General features: G+C 37.5%; 1 protein-coding gene across 2 annotated transcripts in view; it reads right to left on the bottom strand.

Moving 5' to 3' along the window:
• The window catches only part of LOC121459512 (leucine zipper protein 2), a 334,680-nt gene that overhangs the window by 32,393 nt on the left and 285,082 nt on the right, over positions 1 to 17,205 (bottom strand). For both annotated transcript variants that reach the window (XM_041669388.1, XM_041669387.1), the window contains exon 8: positions 4,766 to 4,840. In XM_041669388.1, the coding sequence (XP_041525322.1) occupies positions 4,766 to 4,840 (75 nt within the window). The remainder of the gene's footprint in view (positions 1 to 4,765; positions 4,841 to 17,205) is intronic.

Raw genomic sequence — 17,205 nt, 5'->3', positions numbered from 1 at the left:
GAGTGCAGTTAAAGTGGGTGGTATGGAACAGATACCAATAAACTGTAGTTGATACCAATATTGGTAGAGTTAAGGTGTGATTGCATACTCTACATGAGGACAATCGGAAGGGACATTTAGGCTAAACCCTCACTCACAGAAGATTCTAGGGAGAACAGTGTAAAATCAGTTGAAAAGAGAGTGCCCCACACAGGGGATTTCCATGGCATCTTTTTAAGGCTGGAGAGATGGCTCAGCAGTTAGGAGTATACACTGTTCCTGTCCAGGACTGGAGCTTGGTTCCCAGCATCAGCACATCCAACTCTGTCTTCTGTCACACTGTGCTTATATATAAAATAAACTGACCCACCACACCTACACTCATAATTTAAAAGAAAAATCAATCTTAAAATGAAAGATGGCCATTGGCTTTGGACTTTTGAACAGTGATGGGTATAAATGTAGAGGTGAAAATCTATAATGGAAGGTTTCAATACTGAGAACCCACAGAAAGCAACATTATTTGCATGATTCTTTTTCTTTTGTTCTGTTCACACCATACATCTAACAGATTAGGTACATAAATCTCTAATTCAGAGCAATAACTCAACTCAGATGCTAAAACTAATGAACAGCCATGAAGTGGTGGTTTTAAATGCTCTGATATATTGTGAAAGACAATGCACATATATTGAATTTTGCTTTAAATTCGGTGTCACATGAGGCCCTGACCTCATCAGGAAATCTCCAGGTTAATTTAATCAACTCTCTTTCTTTAACCATTAAAGGGGTGTACAGAGCCATTTGTATTCTGCTTCAGGCTGTTCTTAACATCTTCCTTCCTGTGTTTCCTTCTTGGGACTGTAACCTGCACCAGGACCTCCTGTCATACGTTTCAGTACAGTTCTTGGTTGACAGTCTAGATAGATACTACCAGGGTCTATGGTGTGAGAATTGTCACCAGAATCAGTGTCTTGTTTTCCTACCACCCCAAGAGCATGCTTCCAACTGAACAAGTCTGTTTCTGATGCTGCCAATGCTGTATTCACACAGGCCCAGGGTCAGAATCAGTCACCATTATACTTCTAGGGCTGTCTATACTGGAACTTCAGCCGACTATTTCCTTTGAAGCTCACTACAACCAGACATTCTTTACTGATGTATGAGACAACATGTATAGCATGCTTTCCTCTGGATCTGAAGAACTAATCTTTTCTCAGTTAACTCTTGATTTACCCTTTCCCTCCTAGCCCCAAACTATATTTTCCATTTGTTTTTCCCTCCACACTTGAAGTGGTAAATTCTGTAGCTAAAATGCCCCCATCTTTCAGTATACCCCAGTTTTAGCTCAATTAATAATAGCTTTCTGGAAGCTCAGAATTGATTCATAGATCTTGAGATTCTTTTGATTATTTTGGTATAATAAACTCACACTTCATTCATTAGAAATAACATTGAGAACAAAGTTGGGGTGTGAAAACATTCTCATAGCATTTACATGATAGTTAAGATTATTTGAACATGAGACAAAATATATCTGAAAGGAGAACATGCACGAAGTATAAAAAAGTCTCATATAGAAACAATAGAGAGAGGTGAAGGACATTTACTTTAAATGGTAGTTCTTTCCCTTATAGATTGAGATAACCTTTCCACCTGAATTTAGAGCTAGTTTGTAAATTTCATATGCATCTTGCTTGATATTTGTTAAAATCAATGTCTAATAATGTAAAAAGATTTTTTATAGTTCTATGTACCAAAAAAGAGGTGACAGAATTATGAAGTTTAAAGACAAACTGCTCGTCATAGAAAAGCAATCTTATCTCACTTAATAATAATACTAACAGATAAACTTTCTGGCTATTTTCTACATGGCAGGCAGGATTCCTGTCGGACTAGTTATGTATATAAAAATTCAGTCATCCCTCAGCTCTCAGTGGTATGGCTATGAATTGTAGCACCAGGGAGATTTCAACACGGCCTGCCAACAAAAGCCATCAACTAAATACAGGAGGAGAGTTCCTAGAGACTCTCTGGCCACAGCTCTCAGACTAGAGCGTGCTGTGGCAGGCTATGGGCTCACTGCACAGTGGTGCACATGAAAGAGATGGATAGTGAAAGAAGCACATGGCACTACAGGTGAAGAAACAACTCTGTTAGCCCAAGTTCTGTCCCTGGGACATTTCCAACCAGTAGAGTGCGCTGTGGCTCTGGAATTTGGTGTTATCCACAAATACTTGCAATGCAAGATTAATTCTCTATTATTCTATTGTCTTGGGTCCAGAAAGTATTATTTTCTGATTGGTCCATTATATTTGATATCAGAACAAAGACCATGTCTCATACTTTTTTTTTATTCCTGTAATGTCCAACATAATAACATCTCACAATAGCTATTTTAAAATCCAATAACCATTATCAGTTAAGTAATTATATCATGTCAGATCAGGAAGACTATTTTAGAAAGAACAATTCAATGGCCAGAAATGATAGTCTTAGAAGTTGGGAGATTGCCTCAGGACCTTGAAGACTCAATGTCTTCTTAGGATTTAATACATTTTTCAAAGACAGTGGAAGCAAAGACAGAATATTTTTTTTTAAATGTGAGCTAGGAAAACTTAAGATTGTATGTTCCTCTTGGTTTTCTAATTCCATTAAATCTACAAAAATCCCATGTCCTTTGTAAAAAGTGACAGAGCAGTAGTTGGAAGAGATGAGTTGAATATCCCTGGAAAAACTTTGAAGTTAATTTTTTTTTATAAAACTAATTTTTGGTAAAATAAATTATGCCTGCTCTACCCCAAAGAATAGAAGTCAGGCTGCCCTTAACTATTAAATGTTAATAACTTGGATAAATTAATAAATGGTAATTCCAAAGGACTAAGAATAGTGAGATATCTACTTACTTCTCTGAATATTTAATTTGTCTCAGGCCTCCAAATCTTACAAAGGAACATCTTTAACATTCAGGATACGTTCTTCCTAATTTCTCTGTTATGGCACAGTCTACATACTCTGTCCGTCAGCTGTGAAGATGTTTCAATCATAACAGAACAAAGATATATGCCTATGAGAGACATAGTCACACTCCTAAGCAGCAAAATTTTAGCCTGGTCTTAAACTTACCATACAGTGCAAAGTGTACGGCACAGTATCAAAGCATCCATACAGTGTAGGGTTTCCTAAAATGTGAAACCTGAAGATCTTCAAAGGGAACCAATCCCACATGGTCTCTCTCCTACCTGATCCACAGTGAAATGCCCACAGTTCAATTCTGGTAATTAAGGGGCAGCCTCCTTTTTCTTTTCTTTTTTCCTTTCTTTTTTCTTTTTCTTTTTTTACAGATTCTCTGAGTGCATATAAGGAATTATTGAAAAAAAAGTTCACAAATGCACTGGTGTCCCTGTTCAATATTATCCATAAAATTATTACTAATTGTAGAAAGTTCTTTTCAGAAGGCACAACACTTTAGGTTTAGCCAAGATGACTTTGAGAATTACAAGGATATAAAAAAATATCATGAACAAGGTAAGCAGCAGTCTGAATTGAATATGGAAAGATGTCTTCATAACTACTTAACACATCTTTATGGTGCATAAATTACAGAGAGATAGACAAATATTTGTAATACAAATAAATACGGAGGCAGCATGTACCCAATGTCTACATATATATTGCATGCTTAACATACATGCGATATTTATGTACTAGCACAAACTAATACATTGCATCCATTCAATGAGTGGAGGGTGAAACACATACAGGCAAGTGTTCTTCAAGATCATCTACACTATATTTCTCAGAAAACAATTAAATTCTTAATTTTAATATTTGTTCTTTCACTTATTCTACCTCCATAAATACTTTAAATAGTTTTTTATTTGTTTGAACAATTATTATTTATAGACAAAATGTATTTTATTTGTGATTTTAATGTTTGGAATGGTATTCCAAAGTATGACTATACAATATATATGAAGTCCTATATTTTCGATTATTGACACCTGTAATATCCTTGTGCCAATTTCCAAGCTCTCGAACATGAGGACGAGTGCCAAGGCACAGGCATTTAAGACACACTTTTAACAACTCATGGTTACTTCCATTTTCTTTGTTTCTTCCAGAGTTATCAGAGAACAGCATGGTTTCTACATTAAGTATGTCTATCCACGGTGTTATGGAATAAATGTGCCAGTAAGATAAACAAATAATGGAATAACAAACCCACAGAGTTCACTCAATTGACTCTAGCAGAAAAAAAAATGAGAACAAGGAAGCCATCACACTAGGATTGCTCTGGACGACGGCAGGTAATGTGGGAGTGTCATATATCAATCTGTTGATTTCATTTGCTAAGTAATAAACAAACTGCTTGGGCTCATAGCTTAGAACATAGGTGGGTGGAGTAAACAGAACAGAATGCTGGGAGGAAGAGGAAGTGAGCTCAGAGATGCCATCCTCTCCTCTCCTGGGCAGACACACACAATAAAGCTCTGACCCAGGGTGAATGTAGGCTAGAATCTTCCCAGTAAGTGCACCTTTGGGTGCTACACACAGATGATTAGAAATGGACTAAATTAATATATGAGAATTAGCCTAGAAGAGAATGGGCCAAGCAGTGTTTAAATGAATACAGTTTGTGTGTTGTTATTTCAGGCATAAGCTAGCAGGCGGCCGGGGTGCTGGGGATGCAGCCCTGCCGCTCTTATCACTACATGCAGGCAGCAGCAAGCACACACTGTGTGGCTAAAAGCCGAGTCGTGATGGTTCCTGGATGGCAACTTACCCTGTCAAGAGCTGCTTTCTCAAGCTCATTTTTGGCGACAGCTAACTTCTTTTCCAGTTCGGTGAGCTGTTGGGCCTGTAACAGAGAGGGAAGGCAGCACATTTGAGAAAACACTATACTCGACATATTTGTTCTTCACGGAAAAAGAATGTATGCCTGTTAGTTGATTTAAATTTCAGATGAAAAGCACAAAGTTACAGAGCCATTTGATATGTGTGCAGAGAACGGTATGAGTCTCATGGGTCGAAACACCTTGTAAAACCTAACTCAATCTTTGTTATATTTGTTAGTTCTCTTATCAGAGATGCTTCTAGTCCTCGGGGACTTAATTCTATCTGCACAACTTCCTGTCTTGATGTCTGACTGTCCATTTGAGTTTTAACTTTTTATTTGGTGATAGAACAATTGAGACTATAATAAGGCTTGAAGTGCTCTTTTTTCCCCTCTCTCTCTTTATAATTATAAATACCAGTGTGAAGGCACCATCACAAAATAACCAGGACAGGAAATATATTCCTCAAACACTGAATCAAGGAGAACCTGAAAACGGTAGTCTAGCCTTGAGGACTGTGTGGACATGGTTTACATGAGCTGCCTAGTCTGCAAAATTTTGTTGTGCTATTCCAATGAGATTAAAGTAGCAACACTTGGTCTTTTACCTCATGTCTCTGGAACCTAGCAAGCCTCTTCATTTCTTCAAATGTCACAACAGGGCTCTTCAGGGAAAGTAACAGTGACTTCATATTTGAAAGATGTATTTTCACAAAAACACCAAGCTAACAGTCATAACATATATGCAGAGGACTGGGGAGTGGGAGTGGAAGTGTGTGTGTTTCTGACTCTTTTGCCTGATCTGGGAGCTGTTTCCTTCTTTTTGGGTTGCCTTGTCCAGCCTGGATATGAGGGCTTTTGCCTTTGCTTATTGTATCTTGTTTTGTTGTGTTTGGTTGTTTTCTCTTGGAAGCCTGATCTTTTCTGAAGGAAAAATGAAGAGAAGGGAGAATGGATCTGGAAGAGAGAAGAGGTAGTGACGGGGAGCAGAGAAGAGAGGAGGGGGGAGAAACTGTGATCATTATGTATTGTAGAAGTGAAGAGTCTATTTTCAATAAAAAGAAAAAACAAAAATGCACATTCTAATCTTGCCTTAGCTATGTGATCTTGAACAAAATAGTTGATGCTTCAAGCAAAAGGCAACAACAGGTTTCTGTCATAAACCATCACTTAATGAGGAACATGATGCTTGGAGAAGTTCATTACTAATAAACACATAATAGTTACACGACTTCAGTTTATAATTCTCTGAGTGTATTCCTTCAGTTTATGTTGATTTATATTAATAGCAAGAAAAATTAAATGTATTTATTTCAGTTGGTGTTAGTAATGCTGCCCTCTTATTCCTTATCAGGAATAATTCAATCATGCCTTAATATAAACAACAGTGACCTTGCAACGTATTTGAAAATGGATTGTGTGTACTGATTACATAATGAAGAAAAAATAAAGTCAAAGACAAAATGCTTCCCTATCTGTACATGTATATTAAGATTTAGTGACAGATGTTACTAAGAAAATAAGGTTAAAAGAGAAATATGGAATACAGAAATCTGCATTAATCTCTTCTTTTCATGGCTTAAGTCTCTGGACTGGAGAAACAACTTGGTGGTGAAGACTTAGTATTCTTTCATAGGACTGAAGTTATGTTGTGAGGTTGTTCACAACATCCCATACTTCTAGCTCCAGGGGAACACAATACTTGCTTCTTGCCTACATGGGAACCCACATTTGCTTGCATATACTCATGTACAGACACATACACATGCAGAGAATTTAAGAAAACAATTAAAATCTTTAAAAAAATTGAGAAAGCCATTCATGCTTTTGTCTCTGTGTCTTATGTTTCTTCCTATCAAGAGAGTGTTTATATTCTTGATTCTGATGAGATCTTGCAGTTCTAACTCCTTCCCTGGTCATTGAAATACAGAAAAGCACTTGAGAGAGACACAGCAAAATAAGCATTGGGTGGAGTGCCTCTCATTATGCCCTCATGGAGAATCCAAACTGAGATAAAAACTGAGCAAAAACAGGCCAGTGGAAATATAGCTACACATGTACCCAACCAACATCGCTGGCCTCCTTCCATACTACAGGTGCTTGTAATCTATCCATGAATGGCTGGTACTTTCTACCTTAGGGTGTAGGTGGTATCTCAGTACAGCCTATTGTTATAAACGAGAATCATCAAGACGAATCTTCTGATGGGCAGAAACCTGGCTATGAAAGAGGCAAATCATGAACTGGAAGCGTAAGACTTCCAATGCAAAAAATAAAAACTAAATCTGTTTACATAAAACACAATCAGTCAAGAGACGAGTACGAGGGACAGACGTAGTAGTGCTTTATCTGTATCTGTCACACAGTTATGTACTTTTAGAGCAGTAGGAAACAGGAATGCGCCACTTGCAGGTTTGCAGGACTGCACTTGAATGCAATGCCCTCCAGTCATCTGAATGGGTGTTATTATGTCCACTCTATGCAGACCTCCCTTTTTCTCCACCTGAGAGGAAATGCCAGCATTTGTAGATCATTGTCCAGCCTTGTCATCCTCATGGCACACGGACAACAGATCTGAGATGGAGGAAGGCAAATGCTTGATCAGTGGACATGGGGAAAAGAATCTGATGATTAGTTTAGTTCACTGAGCAATGTATTTAATCCCTATAAGCTCAAGTTTTTTTCTATATACAATAAAAGTATCTGTAAAATAATGGAAGAAATAAAAGCAACACAAAGTAACATACTGATACTTAATGAGAAAGGTACTTTGTTGACCTCCATTTATACATCGTGAAGGAGGAGTCAATATATTCTAGTATGCTTATTTCTGGACAAGAAAAATGAATTCCAATAAAATAGAGCATATGGTTCAGAAACTATTACTATTAGCCACCTTAAAGTTTTCTTTCTTTTTTTCTTTTTTCTTTTTTTTTCTTTTTTTTAAACCATTCCTGAGATCTTTCTGAGTATGAGCAAGCTTCATAAGTGGGAAGCTCACAAAGAGAATACTGATATGTTGTCCTGGTTTTTAAAAGAGCAGTTGTTAAGTCAATTCACACACTGTGTCTATACTATATACAAGAAAGTTCCGACAATAGCTACCACACAAGAAGACATGATAGTTAGGGTGCTGATCCAGAGAATACACTAGTTAATAAAGTTAACTTTATAAAGTTTACTTGAGAAAATATAATGCACTATAAATTAAAATATGACACCATTTCAGAAAACCCAGTGTTGAACTGAGGAATTTTCATTGTCATACAGTCATTTGCTAATACTTAGGACACGATTAATTCTTTCCAAGTCTGAAACAAAGAAGAGAGAAGAAAAACAGAAGAAAAAAAATCATGCACAATCAAAGATGCCTTATGAAATTTAAATAGCTAAACCAGAGTTGAGTGTTAGCAACAACTGATAGAGAGAAGACATCTCAGTGTGCCTGAGAGAGTCACGTAGATAGCAGCATAACCAAACCATCCATTTTCTCAAGGGCACACTTCTCTAGGATCTGCAAAACTGATGGTTGGAGAAAGATCTCATTTCCTGGATGAGGCTCTAATCCTATGTGGTCAGCTCTAAATACTTGCAAATAAGGGCAAAACTAACTGGACTGTGTGTGTGTGTGTGTGTGTGTGTGAGAGAGAGAGAGAGAGAGAGAGAGAGAGAGAGAGAGAGAGAGAAATAGAAGTAGTTGTGAAGATGAGATGGGGGCAAGGGAGGAGCTGGAGAAGTGAGAAAAAAGAATTACACAGAATGTGAAGACACTTTTTTTTTCCTGTATGAGCTCAAATAAAGAAAGAGAAGGAAGCAACAGTTTGGGAGCTGAAGTTGGTATCATTTCTTAATTCACTTTCTAAAACCATCCCTTCCAATCCCCCCAGAACGCTGAAGTTCCAGCTGACAGTATCCCTGAGAACAAGACCTTTACCCTAGAATTCTCATTGCTGTACTTTTTTCTTCTTCCTTTTTGTTCCTCCTCCTCCTCCTCCTCCTCATCCTCCTCCTCCTCTTCCTTCTTCCTCTTCCCCTTCCCCTTCCCCTTCCCCTCCCCTTCTTCTTCTTCTTCTTCTTCTTCTTCTTCTTCTTCTTCTTCTTCGTTAGTTTTTTTTAAGAATTCACCTTCACATCACTACACAATAAAGGAGAACAGCAATTTGGTGTCCCATGCATAAGCTGTGATTTTTCCTGCTGAGATTATTAAGGTTCAGCTGTGCACAAATGGACACATCTTATCTGATCGTTCATGGAACTGTTCTATAAAGCATTTGCACATGACTAAGTCTGTGAGGGATTAATCCATCACACCTTAATACATAAATCTACATTTCTGAAAATCTTGTTGGTAGGATTACTTCCATTCTGTTCTCCGGGTAACAGTAGTCTTGGTTCTGTCTTCTCTTAAAGGCTGCTCTGAAGTGTGCACAATGCAAAATGATTTATGTATTTTGTGATTTACTCTCTTTGCAGGGAATATAATTTTAACATTGAAGACTATAAAGTCCTAAACATACATTAGGCATGTTAGGTTTAGAGTAACCTGTGTGGTGTTATGTCTAGCGTGTGTAGTACGTAAAGGTCAGATTTAGGGGGGCAAATCAGAAAGAGGCACCACTGATAAAGGGGGTATCACTTCCATCCTTTTGTCTGGACTGCGCTGTGAAATTTGTTTCAGTAATTCTGGTAGCCAGTTTCTGGTACCAAGATCCTCATTAACGAAAGAGACACAAAACATTGAGAGCTAACCAAGTCATAGATCCTAGGGTAAACTTTTAATAAATGTTATAATTCTACACAGGAAATCTTTTTGTTGGTTTGGTTTTTTTTTTTGAAGCCAAGAAAATGAAATCTAAGTCTGTGTTTAATCTTAAACTAAAGATAAAATCTAGAATATATATTGTGAGTTTGAACATCATGAGTGTGTACATATGCTTGTATGTGTTTGTGTTTTGTGTGTGTGTCTCTGTAAATGTGCATGTGTTTTGTGTGTGTGTGTCTGTATATGTGTATATGTTTTGGGTGTGTTTGTGCACGTGTGTATGTATTTTGTTGTGTGTGTGTGTGGTTTCTCTAAAATGAAGCTAATGACATTAATTTTATAATCTGATTTATAAGCTAACACCACTTTTCTCTGAACCTTAGTCCTTCATATTTGATAGTATCACATAAATTAACTCACAGAAGAACACAATATAATCTTAGTTCTCTCTTAAAAATGAGGAAAGCTGAGAGAGATTAATGAATATCTTGTTTAACATCACACTGTTGTAGAGTTTGAATACAAGCAGATTTAGAATTTGAATTATGTACATCCTGGACATACAGCTATACTCATAATCACTGGAGATTTTTCACGCTTAGAATTCCTGACTAAATAGAGTGCATATATTCAATGGTATATGCTCAAAATTTACTGATATGCTATGTAATTTAAAATGTTTCAAGAAAGAATAGATGACTGGGAGAATATTGTATGATTACGCTTTTCTTTTCCCAGAGGGAGAATTATAAGCCCATGAGAGATATAGTTTTAAGACTTTTTAAATAAATTTTTGGCTGTTCATTTATGTGTATGTGCATGTTCCAGCTTGGGTTTGTTCAGCATGAGTGAGTAGATGCCCAGAGAAACCAGAAGAGGGTAGCAGATACCCTGGAACTGAAACTGCAGGCAGCTTTGAGCCAACAAATCTAGACTGGACCAGATTCAGACACTGAGTCTGTGCCTTTGGAAAAGGAACAAGAGCTTTTAGTTGCTGAACTATTGCTCCAGCCCCAAGAGATACTATTAACCGAATGAATTCATGAAAACACACTATTGTGTTTTATGCAAATTATCTTCATCCATTAGCGTATAAGAACACATCCCTTGCTCATTAGTCTTAAACTAGCATTTGTTGATCATTCTATGGACACACAGCACCACATTGCATTGCTTCATTACCTGTATCTCTAAGTCACATTTACCCAACAGTTATACAGCGGACAAAATCACAAATGCCATTCTTCTGTTTAACCCTGCTCTAACAGAAGGACATTTTATTGTCACTCTTAACTGAGGTGATTGGATTATTCGATGCACTGTCTGCACTTTTCAACATTAATAACTTAGGAACATGTCTGAGAGATTTAGCCACTACATGTATGAAACCAAAATGAGTTCTCAAATCACACAGAGATACCTCAGCATTGCACTGGGTTTAAGAGCTATTAAAGGAAATTTAACAGATCAGTTTATAAAATCCTAGAAGACTCTCCTTCAAGAAGTATGTTTACATGTCCAATTTTTGACTTCACATTTTTGTAAGTTTAATCTCTTTTTCTCATGCAAAAGTGACTAGCATGTGATCAGCTACTTTACTTGAGTAAAATATCTTTAAGGTCCTGAAACTTATGAACTCCCAGACCTCAGGAACAAAGTCTGCTTTATAGTGATTTATTTCTTATGAGATATAAAAGCTCAATTCTAATTATGAGAATATAATAAATTATCTATTTTGTTCTATCAGAGAAGATCTCAGTCTATATTCAGACTGCCTCAAAACTCACTATGTAGTCCAGGATAGCCTCAAATCTATGACAACCTTCTTGTCTCTGCTTCCTAAATGTTGGTATTACAGTATAGAGTCATCATAATTACTTTGGGATGTGATTTCTTAAATAAAAGAATCACTCAACCTCAGCCCTCTGACCAACTATTGTGATTGTGCTAAAATATTTAGTTAAGAGGTAGGATATGTCCTGGTGGGTGAGTAGAAGTCAATAGATCTGTTGGGTAGACACATGGAGAGTGGTAAATAGGTATGGACAAGTAGATGTTGAAGGATATACGTAATAAGTAGGCAGATGATGATAATAGGTGCTGATGGATTAATACTGGTGAACAGATATGCATAGATAAATACTCCGGCATAGTTCCAGCTAGACAGGCATGAATAGATAGGCATTGGTGGACAGGTGCTCATGCATAAGTAATAGTAGATAGTTACAGATGAAATGGCAGAGGTGTTGCACACTGAAGAATAGATGCTGGTGAACAGGTAATAGTGGATAAGTATTTGTAGATAGTTTCTTGTGAGTGTGTAGGTCCTGATGAGCATGTGCTGGTGGGTATGTACTGCTGAAGAACTGTTGGTAGATAAGTACTCATATGTAGGTGCTGGCCATTACTACAATAAAGGTCTACTCTCTCGCTCTCTCCTTCGCTCTTTCTTTCTTTTTTTCTCTCTCTCTTCTTCCCTCTACAAAATAAAGATAACATATATTTTTCCTCTGTGTAGTGCAATATTTATGTTTAAGTTTAAAAAGCTTAAATATTCACTATTTCTTGAACAAAAGGTAACAGAATGAGACTATTATTCTCATGGAAGAAAGCAAAACAGAAACTAATACCTAATTAAGCGTGGGTTCACCAGAGACTTAGAAATCATTGTATTCAAACAAAGCCTTTAATTGGCTCTTATAATTTAACAGGAATAAAACAGTTTCCTTAAATTAAAAACCTTATACTCAAAGTATACATTGTTCATTTATGTTACTGAAAAACTGTTCAGATCTTATTCTTTTGCAGAGTAAGCAGTACTAGAATAGTCGTTCTCCCACAAAGAGCTGTGAATCAGCTGTGCGATACTAGAAACATGGAACACCCTCGAAGTGCACCTGTCTTCTACCTGGGGACCATTTCCTGAGTAGAGTCTCAAGCGCTGTGATGCAAAAGGCTCATATTTATGTAACAATGTTTAAGCACTTCCTCAATAGTTCTGCGCTCATCATCGGAGCTATCAGTTTATCATTTACATATTGAGACAATATAATTAAGCTCGTGATCAATTGGAGCACCAGAACTGAGTCTTTACTAGTGTAATTGCAGTGCTTTGCTATGCGAGAAAGAAAAGAATGTTTGAACTTAGGTGCATTCTTAATCTTTTAGCCTACCTTATAGTTCATTGAATGAGGCAAACATTTATGTACCTGAGGGTACATCAAAAAGGGCATGTGAATCTGTCCTGTGTCAAATCATGCGAAACACCTTGCATTCATCCATGACTGGTTGGTTTCTGTATCTCCTTCATTCACAGATGGAAAAAAAGTAGCTCTGGAGCTGGAGAGATGGTGCAGTAGTTAAGAGCAAACACTGCTCTTGTAGACGCCTCAACTTGGTTTTTAACACTCACATTAAGTGGCATACAAGCAATTAAAACGCCACTGACAGTAGATCTCACAGCATCTTCTGGACTTGGGGGTCTCTACTCAAACCTACACACACGAACACAAGCACACACACACACACACACACACACACACACTTAGAAATTTAAATATATTTTTAAAAAGGTAATCCTCATAGATATCTTCTACAAATATAATCTTAGTATTCTTATAATATTCTTCAAGGCAATGTTTTATATTTTTCTTACTATTTTTCATACTATTATAATATTAAAAATATAAAATGATTTGCTAAAGAGCAGACATGATCTAAAAATATATATAACATTGTCCTGGGTGCATGAAAGGTCTAAGGGTTTTCTAACAGACAGGGCTTTTTAACAGTCAGACAGTTTCTAATTAGCATCCTGGTGAACGTTCACTCAGAAGCTGGCTTGCCACACACTTGCTGAATCCCATAGATTCATCCAGGAGAAAGACAAAGAGCCCAATTCAATTTGAACAGTTTAGAGCTCACAGTTTGAGCCTGAGAAAGATTAGCATGATGCTGGCAACTCCTATTTGCAGTCTCTCATGGCATTGGACCAAGGGAGCCACATGACAGACAGCACAAGCAGTGGGTCTTACTGTCATTGCGAATCAAACTCTAAACTATTGCCAAATAACATCATAGCTTATTTGTGTACCCAAAGGCAGAGGGGAAATTTAATGGGAAAATTTCAGTACTTTCATGTAATATATAAGAAATATTTCCATGGCAGCCTTCTGATAATACTACCTACTCGACCTTGAGCTTATAATTCATGTTCCTAGAGAAGCTAAATAAGAAGGTGAATCCAAAGACAAACAAACAAACAAACAAAGACAAACAAAGGCATCCTCCTGAATATTAACCTTCTTCAGGCGATGAAAGGAGACAAAGACAGAGACCCACATTGGAGCACCGGACAGAAATCTCAAGGTCCAAATCAGGAGCAGAAGAAGAGGGAGCACGAACAAGGAACTCAGGACCTCGAGGGGTGTACCCACACACTGAGACAATGGGGATGTTCTATCAGGAACTCACCAAGGCCAGCTGGCCTGGGTCTGAAAAAGCATGGGATAAATCTGGACTAGCTGAACATAGCAGACAATGAGGAATACTGAGACCTCAAGAACCATGGCAGTGGTTTTTGATCCTACTGCATGTACTGGCTTTGTGGGAGCCTAGGCAGTTTGGTTGCTCACCTTACTAGACCTGGATAGAGGTGGGCGGTCCTTGGACTTCCCACAGGTCAGGGAACCCTGATTGCTCTTCGAGCAGATGAGGGAGGGGGACTTGATCAGGGGAGGGGGGAAATGGGAGGCTGTGGCGGGGAGGAGGCAGAAATCCTTAATAAATAAATAAATTAAAAAAAATTCCATGGAGGAGTAAGCAGCACTCCATCCAGGCTCGGGATAGAGGACAAGTGAATGTCACCTAGCTGCTCCAAATAGATACTTCCAAGTTATCAAGGCACTGCAACCAAGCCAATGGGATGAAAGAGATTGCCATATATTGGCAAGTGACAACCAAGAGTCAAGAAGATATAAAGTGTTCCAGGGGATGAGTGGAAATAAGTAAATTGATGATTATTCACCAACAAATATGAAAGTGCTCCACCATTTGAACAATTTCCATGGCTACCACAATACAGACTGGTTTAATGCTGCCCCATTGGCTGCAATCGTCATTTATCCCGTTTCTAGATTTGGTCGATTTTTTTTTCCTGACTCTGTCTCTAAAGGAGTATTATTGACAACTGGGTCTTGCATTTGTTTTTTGATCACTGAGTCAATAATTTTCAGAATACTGCTGTGTACCCAGGGCATGTTTAGTAAACATTTCATTAATGGAGAGCAGGTGAGCAAACATGATACCAAGTCACATGCTGGGCTACATAACATGTCTCTCACCTTCTCAGAACTCAGTTAAACCTTCTTTGCTACTGAATCACAAGACTGACGAGCAGTCAATATGTACTTATACATAAATGTCCTGAAAAAGCAGATCTCCTTTCTCTGGTAGTTATTAGACAATGGCTCTGTCCAGGGTAATGGTTACAAGGATTGGTGGCTTGTGCACATTAATGATTAGCATAGTAGCATAGGAGATACAACCCACAATGTTTTATTGATTTCAGGACTAAGTCAATTGGGTTATTTTTCAAAAGTTTTTTTTTCTTTAATCAAAAATTAGACAAAGCATCCTCTTACCTCTTTTTTATTTTTTATTGATTTTTATTCAGCTCTACATTTTCTCTGCTTCCCTCCCTGCCTCTCCCCTCCCCTTCAACTCTCCTCCAAGATCCCCATGCTCCCAGTTTACTCAGGAGATCTTGTCTTTCTACTACCCATGTAGATTAGATCTATGTAAGTCTCTCTTAGGGTCCTCATTGTTGTCTAAGTTCTTTGGGATTGTGATTTGTAGACTGGTTTTCTTTGCTTTATGTTTAAAACCCACTTATGAGTGAATATATGTGATAATTGTTTTTCTGGATCTGGGTTACCTCACTCAAAAAGATGTTTTCAAGCTCCATCCATTTTCCTGCAGAATTCAAGCTGTCGTTATTTTTTTCTTTTGAAGAACTGTTAAGGACAATGTGGTACATTTACACAATTGGGTTATTTTTAAAAGGTACTTTATTTCTTATATGAGAATCATTTGCTCAATGTCAATATCATCTCTATTTGTTCATATTTTTCTGCCATCAGGAGAATGGGTTTAGTTTATTGTTTGAGTCCTGCACAGAGCTGCAGCTCTTCTGGATGCATTTCCTAAACACTCTTTCAAAATTCCTACTTAGCAAATTAATTTTCTGAGAGCAACAACATATACCAATGCCCCTGTCCACACACCAGTGAGTCAGATTCCTACTCTTCTGGTTATACATTTTCCTTGAAAATTCATTTTATGGTTGTTAGTAGAGAAAAAACTCACAACAATAACAAACCACAGAGTTCGCTTTCGTTTGAATTCCTTCATGGCTATCTCAAAGTGAAACCAATAGAATCAAAATGTGGTTGATTTGCTTACAGAAGCTATACTGTGGGATGGGAGCTCTAGAGTATGAGGATGCAGAGGTGGGTAGTACAGGTTTTTCTGTCATGACAATTCCACCTTTTGTGTAGTTGTATATAACATAAATTTCTCAAGAACCTCTGATTTTACATGCATTAAATACTAATTGGTGAATGAAATTCAATAGTATGAGATAGTTAAATATAAGGACATCTAGAGCTTGGAGGACTGCTATAGTTTTTAAAAACTAAACAAAAGAAAACAACAAAATGGTGTTCAATTATTGATAGTAGGTAAAGGAAATAACTAGATTTCAGTTTTAGAAAATTAAGATTTTAAAGCTCATATTGCAAATTCCTCACTTCTCAGTTCTCAGAGTGTTAAGTCATTTTCTCAAATGCCAGTTGTTTGAAGAGACCTATGACTTCATTTCCCATGAGGAATTCTCAATATCATATTCTTCTCCTCCTGTCATTTAGAGTATGAGCATAAGTAATGCTAGATATTGGATGTTGTCTATCACAGCTGCTTGAAGGCATGGTCGCCACACTATGAAGACAATGAGTGACAGTCTTGATAGGAATCAGAATCATTTAGGAAACACACCTCTGGAGGTGTTTGTGTGTGTGTTGGGGGATGTATTTCCAGAAAAGATATTAATGTTGGCAGTGCAATTCCATGGGCTGGGGTCCCAGATCACATGGAAAAGATAAATTAGGGTGTGAGGAGTGAACATTAGTTCCTCTGCCTCCTGCTTACAGACAGAGCGTTAGCAGCAACCTGACTCTCTTGATGCTACACTTGCCCCACCATACTGGAGTCCATTGTCAAACTGGGAGTCAGATAAACCTTTCCTCTCTTCAAGCTTATTTCTTTAGGTGTTTTACAGTGGTGAGCAAAATAGCTAGCATTGTCTGTTCACTGATCCCTCACATAAATATCTAAAAAAATGAATGTCAGTCTCTTGGAATCTATTAAAAATTTGAGAGTTCTTAGGTTAATAACGCAGATGCACTTGCAGGCTTGTAATGCAAAGAGAAAACTAAACCATAAATAATACATGGGAAGAAATGATGAAAATTGGGGCTCAAATTAATGAATAAAAACAAAAATACAGTGAACCAGTATAATGAAGAGTTTGTTCTTTGAAAAGACAAGCAATAGGCAATACTGAAAAAGG

The sequence above is a fragment of the Microtus oregoni genome, unplaced genomic scaffold (genome assembly GCF_018167655.1).
Source record: "Microtus oregoni isolate MIOR12 unplaced genomic scaffold, Mior012 000019F_ref0000042, whole genome shotgun sequence".
Lineage (NCBI taxonomy): Eukaryota > Metazoa > Chordata > Mammalia > Rodentia > Cricetidae > Microtus > Microtus oregoni.
Note: the sequence above shows the minus strand (reverse complement) of the source record. Positions and strands in the feature narration are given on the sequence as shown.